General features: G+C 43.2%; 1 protein-coding gene across 1 annotated transcript in view; it reads right to left on the reverse strand.

Annotated features, from left to right (window-relative positions):
• The window catches only part of LOC139281425 (calcium-activated potassium channel subunit beta-4-like), a 28509-nt gene extending 20764 nt beyond the window's left edge, over positions 1-7745 (reverse strand). The window contains exon 1 of the mRNA XM_070901588.1: positions 7410-7745. Within this exon, the coding sequence (XP_070757689.1) occupies positions 7410-7745 (336 nt within the window). The remainder of the gene's footprint in view (positions 1-7409) is intronic.

Genomic DNA, 7745 nt, shown 5'->3' on the forward strand with positions numbered 1-7745 from the left:
AGAGGGGGGGGCACCAGCAGGAGGGCCAGCGTGTGAGAAGCGCGAATGAAATCATGTTTGCCCTCCACTGTCAAATAGCCAGTGTTACAATATTTTTACTTTCTACTTAACCAAATCAATATTTACAGATAAAGCATTTCCACTCCCTCGCTTCACAAACAAAGAACAGCTGGGCTGGTGAAGCCTTTTAACTGAATTTCAAATGTCACACAAGAAATATGTATTGGCAGACTCTACTGCATCAAACTTTTCATGTGCCAGTAAAATATCAAATATAAAAGATTTTTGAGTCATAGGATAATTACATTTTTGGTGCTGGTAATAGGTCTGTGTGGTAGTCAGATAAGAATGCTCAACAATATGTTGATGCAAATTGCTCATTTAATCAGTCAGAATTAAAATCAAGTCAGTCTTCTAGTAGCGACAAAAAAAATTACTTAGGCTTTTTCCTCTTTGCTATGCATTTGTCAAATTCATATTCTGAGTAAATCTATCATGAAGACAATGTTATGGAACCAGATAGTTAATTAGCATAAATAGACAGGCGCAATTAAATCTCCATAAATTGTAAAATTTAACCTCAAATGTTGTCTAGCTACTGCCTCCCTCCAAAAAACAGCTTTACATTATCAGAACATTCAACATTTGGTGAATTGAATCTAAATGTAGTAAACTTTTATTAAACATGTAGTTTTCAAAGGCATGTTATTGAAAATCTGTAAAGCTACAAAAACACTGCTGTAATACTTTAGTGGCATTTAGCTTTTGACAAAGAAAGATTTCATATATATGCATTTATTGTATTAGAAATGTTCCACAGTGCTTCACACACAATGAATTATTTGGAAGTGGATTGACTGCTGTTTTGTAAACATGGGCGTCAATTTGCTCATAGTAAGTTTGTACAAACAGCAATTGGATGACTGTCCAGTTGGCTTTTTTTTGTGATATTGGCTAATAATGGGATATTGGTCAAGTCACCAGGTGCAGAACACCAAAGGGCAAAAAACGTTAGTAGGAGTTGTGTACAGACCTCCAAACAGTAATAGGGATGTTGGGGAGGGCATCAAACAGGAAATTAGGGGTGCATGCAATAAAGGTGTAGCAGTTATAATGGGTGACTTTAATATGCACATAGATTGGGCTAGCCAAACTGGAAGCAATACGGTGGAGGAGGATTTCCTGGAGTGCATAAGGGATGGTTTTCTAGACCAATATGTTGAGGAACCAACTAGGGGGGAGGCCATCTTAGACTGGGTGTTGTGTAATGAGAGAGGATTAATTAGCAATCTCATTGTGCGAGGCCCCTTGGGGAAGAGTGACCATAATATGGTGGAATTCTGCATTAGGATGGAGAATGAAACAGTAAATTCAGAGACCATGGTCCAGAACTTAAAGAAGGGTAACTTTGAAGGTATGAGGCGAGAATTGGCTAGGATAGATTGGCGAATGATACTTAGGGGGTTGACTGTGGATGGGCAATGGCAGACATTTAGAGACCGCATGGATGAAGTACAACAATTGTACATTCCTGTCTGGCGTAAAAATAAAAAGGGGAAGGTGGCTCAACCGTGGCTATCTAGGGAAATCAGGGATAGTATTAAAGCCAAGGAAGTGGCATACAAATTGGCCAGAAATAGCAGCGAACCTGGGGACTGGGAGAAATTTAGAACTCAGCAGAGGAGGACAAAGGGTTTGATTAGGACAGGGAAAATGGAGTACGAGAAGAAGCTTGCAGGGAACATTAAGGCGGATTGCAAAAGTTTCTATAGGTATGTAAAGAGAAAAAGGTTGGTGAAGACAAACGTAGGTCCCCTGCAGTCAGAATCAGGGGAAGTCATAACGGGGAACAAAGAAATGGCGGATCAATTGAACAAGTACTTTGGTTCGGTATTCACTAAGGAGGATACAAACAACCTTCCGGATATAAAAGGGGTCAGAGGGTCTAGTAAGGAAGAGGAACTGAGGGAAATCTTTATTAGTCGGGAAATTGTGTTGGGGAAATTGATGGGATTGAAGGCAGATAAATCCCCAGGGCCTGATGGCCTGCATCCTAGAGTACTTAAGGAGGTGGCCTTGGAAATAGCGGATGCATTGACAGTCATTTTCCAACATTCCATTGACTCTGGATCAGTTCCTATGGAGTGGAGGGTAGCCAATGTAACCCCACTTTTTAAAAAAGGAGGGAGAGAGAAAACAGGGAATTATAGACCGGTCAGCCTGACCTCAGTAGTGGGTAAAATGATGGAATCAATTATTAAGGATGTCATAGCAGTGCATCTGGAAAATGGTGACATGATAGGTCCAAGTCAGCATGGATTTGTGAAAGGGAAATCATGCTTGACAAATCTTCTGGAATTTTTTGAGGATGTTTCCAGTAAAGTGGACAAAGGAGAACCAGTTGATGTGGTATATTTGGACTTTCAGAAGGCTTTCGACAAGGTCCCACACAAGAGATTAATGTGCAAAGTTAAAGCACATGGGATTGGGGGTAGTGTGCTGACGTGGATTGAGAACTGGTTGTCAGACAGGAAGCAAAGAGTAGGAGTAAACGGGTACTTTTCAGAATGGCAGGCAGTGACTAGTGGAGTGCCGCAAGGTTCTGTGCTGGGGCCCCAGCTGTTTACATTGTACATTAATGATTTAGACGAGGGGATTAAATGCAGTATCTCCAAATTTGCGGATGATACTAAGTTGGGTGGCAGTGTGAGCTGCGAGGAGGATGCTATTAGGCTGCAGAGTGACTTGGATAGGTTAGGTGAGTGGGCGAATGCATGGCAGATGAAGTATAATGTGGATAAATGTGAGGTTATCCACTTTGGTGGTAAAAACAGAGAGACAGACTATTATCTGAATGGTGACAGATTAGGAAAAGGGAAGGTGCAACGAGACCTGGGTGTCATGGTACATCAGTCATTGAAGGTTGGCATGCAGGTACAGCAGGCGGTTAAGAAAGCAAATGGCATGTTGGCCTTCATAGCGAGGGGATTTGAATACAGGGGCAGGGAGGTGTTGCTACAGTTGTACAGGGCCTTGGTGAGGCCACACCTGGAGTATTGTGTACAGTTTTGGTCTCCTAACTTGAGGAAGGACATTCTTGCTATTGAGGGAGTGCAGCGAAGGTTCACCAGACTGATTCCCGGGATGGCGGGACTGACCTATCAAGAAAGATTGGATCAATTGGGCTTGTATTCACTGGAGTTCAGAAGAATGAGAGGGGACCTCATAGAAACGTTTAAAATTCTGACGGGTTTAGACAGGTTAGATGCAGAAAGAATGTTCCCAATGTTGGGGAGGTCCAGAACCAGGGGTCACAGTCTGAGGATAAGGGGTAAGCCATTTAGGACCGAGATGAGGAGAAACTTCTTCACCCAGAGAGTGGTGAACCTGTGGAATTCTCTACCACAGAAAGTAGTTGAGGCCAATTCACTAAATATATTCAAAAGGGAGTTAGATGAAGTCCTTACTACTCGGGGGATCAAGGGTTATGGCGAGAAAGCAGGAAGGGGGTACTGAAGTTTCATGTTCAGCCATGAACTCATTGAATGGCGGTGCAGGCTAGAAGGGCTGAATGGCCTGCTCCTGCACCTATTTTCTATGTTTCTATGTTTCTATGAACTCTCTCCTCTTTGGATAGTGACCTCGGGTATCAGCACCCAACTGAACCACAGGAACTGGCAGAGGACCTTGGATTAACATCTGATCTGAAGGACAACAAATCTGAACATGCTCAAGGGCTACATATTTCAGAGGCTCAATCAGATGGGGAAAAAATTAAATTTAATTGCACATATTTAACTTTGCATTCTAGGAATGGTTGTCTTATGTATCAGGATGATCACAACCATTTACCTGTTGTCAGATTCATTTTCAGAGTGCCAAATGGCATTGGATGATGTGGGAGTGCTGACTGTTCTCCCCATTTCAGCATAACAGAAATTTTCTTTATTACAACAGCATACTGTCATTTTAATGATCTTGTCTTGCCTTTTATTGGTTGATGCAAGATTTCCTCTAGCCCTTCAAAAGAGTCATCATCATCATAGGCAATCCCTCGAAATCGAGGAAGACTTGCTTCCACTCAGGTGACTGTACAATTCAATGCAGGAATTACAGTCTCTGTCATAGGTGGGACAGACAGTCGTTGAAGGAAAGGGCGGGGGAGTCTGGTTTGCCACACGCTCCTTCCATTGCCTGCGCTTTTTTTCTGCATGCCCTCAGCGATGAGACTCGAGGTGCTCAGCGCCCTCCCTGATGCTCTTCCTCCACTTTGGGTGGTCTTGGGCCAGGGATTCCCAGGTGCCGGTGGGGATTTTGCACTTTATCAAGGAGGATTTGAGGGTGTCCTTGAAACATTTCCTCTGCCCACCTGGGGCTCGCTTGCCATGTAGGAGTTCCAAGTAGAGGCTTGCTTTGGGAGACTGGTGTCGGGCATTTAGATGATGTGGCCCACCCAACGAAGCTGGTAAAATGTGGGGATGTTGGCCTGATCGAGAACACAGACATTGGTGCATCTATCCTCCCAGGGGATTGGCAGGATCTTGCAGAGACAGCGTTGGTCATATTTCTCCAGCGATTTGAGGTGTCTACTGTATATGGTCCACATCTGAGCCATATAGGAGGGCGAGTATCACTACAGCCCTGTAAACCATAAAGCTTGGTGCCAGATTTGAGGTCCTGGTCTTTGAACACAGTTCCTCAGGTGACCGAAGGCTGCACTGGCGCACTGGTGGCAGTGTTGGACCTCATCATCGACGTCTGCCCTTGCTGATAGTAGGCTCCCGAGGTATGGAAAGTGATCCACGTTGTCCAAGGCTGCGCCGTGGATTTTGATATCCGGGGGGGGGGGTGGGGGGGGGTGGCGGGGCAGTGGTGTGTGGCGGAGTCAGGTTAGTGGAGGACCTTTGTCTTACGGATGACTTATGCAGGAGTACAGTTCTATTGGCATCATCTACCTTCCAGGATCTCAGTCAAATGTCCATTCTTCAAGGGTATCACAATAAACTCCAATCTTGTCCTCACCTGGCAACCACACATGCAACATTTTCCAGCATAGGACACTGGATATCAAATAGAAGTGTGAACTGTGGCAATTCTGTCCCTCTGCACATTACAAGGAAGGCTAATTGTAAGGCTCCTATTATTGAAGTTTCCTTGGTGTGGTTTTATTTCACATTTGGGCAGATTTTTATCAACGAAACAATGTGGTGGGGGCGAGGCTGGTATGTGTCAAATTTCATATGACGTGTCATAATTTTGAACTAACTGAATCTAAACATGTAAAATTGATTAAGGATGCCTGTACATTCCTGGAACGGGAGTAAGCCATTCAGCCCCTCGAGCCTGTTCCACCAGAGATCATGGCTGATCTGCAATCTAACTCCGTATACATGCTGTCTTTGCCCCATATCCCTCAAAACCGTAGATTTTTGTGAACCAATCAATCTCAGATTTAAAATCAACAATTGATCTAGCATCAATTGCCATTTGCGGAAGAGAGAGTTCCAAACCTCTACAACCCTTTGTGTGTACAAGTGTTTCCTAATTTCACTCCTGAAAAGGTCTGGTTCTAACTTTTAGACTATGCCCCCTAGTCCTAGAATCCCCAATCAGCAGAAATAGTTTCTCTCTATCTACCCTACCTGTTCCCCTTAATATCTTGAAAACTTCGATCAGATCACCCCTTAACCTTCTAAATTCTAGGGGATACAATCCTAATGTGTGTCATCTCTCCTCGTAATTTAACCCTTGGAGTATCATTCTGGCAAATCTATGCTGCATTCCCTCAAAGTCCAATATATCCTTACTAAGGAGTGGTGCCCAGAACTGCTCACAATACTCCAGGTGTGGTCCAACCAGGGCTTTGTTTAGCTGCAGCATAACTTCCACCTCCTTCTATTTTGGTCCTCTAGATATAAAGGCCAGCATCCCATTAGCCTTTGATTATTTTCTGTAGCTGTTCATGACATTTTAATGCTTTACGTACTTGGACCCCCAAGTCTGTTTGGACCTCCATTGTATTTAGTTTGTCACCATTTAGAAAAAGTGTTCAGCAGTTTCTCTGAAATGATAAGTGACCATCCAATGAAACCTGTACGGTTTAGAACTTTTGTAAGTTTCTTTTTGGTAGAGCAACTGGCAGCATTTCAAGAAATGTAGCCTTGTCATGCAGCAATAGACTACAACTCTTTGAATATCATTAGGGTGCATAAAAGCAAATGACCCAAAAGAGAATTGATTGTATTGACATATTTACCTCCAGTTTACTAAATGAAGTGCCCTATGACACTTTTCAGCATTTGTGATTAAGTTCACGAACAGCAGGAGGGTTAATGATGAATGTTTAATGAAGAGGCGTCGTGTATGGAATATTCACATTCCACTTCATTCATGCATGAATGGCCCAGTCAATAAAACGGACTGTAGAGCTCATGGCTAGATATCTCAAACTATGCCTACCTATATAATCCAAACTAGACACAGATTTTACAGGCTTAAATGTCACATCTCTTAACTTTTCTAAAGTCAAGTTATCGATTCAATTTAAAAACAGGAAGCATCTTCATGTCTTGTTATAATAGCTGCTGTTCAGGGAAGACCAAACTGTTACAAAAGCAAAGAAAGACTTGCATTTATATTGTGCCTTTCAGGGACTCAGGACATCCCAAAGCACATTACAGCCAATGAAATACTGTTGGAATGTAGGAAATACGGCAGCCAACTTTTGACCAGATAATGTGTTTTAGTGATGTTTGGCGAGGGATAAATGGTGGCCAGGGGAGATCGCGCTCTACTTCGAATAGTGCTGTGGGACCCTCAGTTTAACATCTCATCCGAAAGACAGCACTCACTCAGTACCACCTCGAAGTATTAGTCGGGATTGTGTGTTCAAGTCTCTGGAGTGGGACTTAAACCCAGAGTTTCCCCACATTGCAACAGTCCAAAAGTACTTCATTGACTGTAAATCACGGAGACGTCCAGTGGTCGTGGAAGGCGCTGTATAAATCCAATTCTTTCTTTTTCATAGCCTTCCGACTGAGGTCAAAGTGCTGCCACCAAGCCAGGGCTGATACTGTGGTACATATATATATATATATATATATTGTAAAGTTGTGTGACTAAGTTATAGTTAATAATCACAGAATATATATGAATATATTAATTCCAAATAAGCTTTATCGTTTTTAAAACGCCTGAACCACCTAAAGGTTACTGTATCGTTTTGTCTGAAACTAGAATTTATAATTATTTAACGATTAAAAAAACTGCACTCTTCCGGAATAAAATAAAATGCAACTTGCAACCCGCTTCCTAACAATGTATACAACATGGTCAGATCTACTGCCCTTCACTGTCTCTGGGTTTGGTTCAAACCTCTTTATCTGTGTCACAGCAACAGCTCGCGTTACCTTGGGGTTTAGAATGAGTTGCTGTTCGTCGTAATGGAGCAGCGCTTTGCTGTTAGACTGGGAGTTGTTGACGAAGATCTGGAGGCAGGGGTAGAGCGACGTCCCTTTGCAATCTGCCCCACATGTGAAAGTGCACTCAGACATCTCCCCGATCTGCCGCAGCGACACCACAGTGCAGTTGGCAGCCTTGCATTGCATGTTGTTCAGCGTGGGGGTCAGCCAGCAAAATCCCAGGATGAACAATGAAACGATTCCGGAGACGATGAGAAAGAACCCGAGTCTTATGCTTTTATCCTCGGCTTCGGAATACTCATAAGCGACTCTGATCTTCGCCAT

The sequence above is a fragment of the Pristiophorus japonicus genome, chromosome 15 (assembly GCF_044704955.1).
Source record: "Pristiophorus japonicus isolate sPriJap1 chromosome 15, sPriJap1.hap1, whole genome shotgun sequence".
Lineage (NCBI taxonomy): Eukaryota > Metazoa > Chordata > Chondrichthyes > Pristiophoridae > Pristiophorus > Pristiophorus japonicus.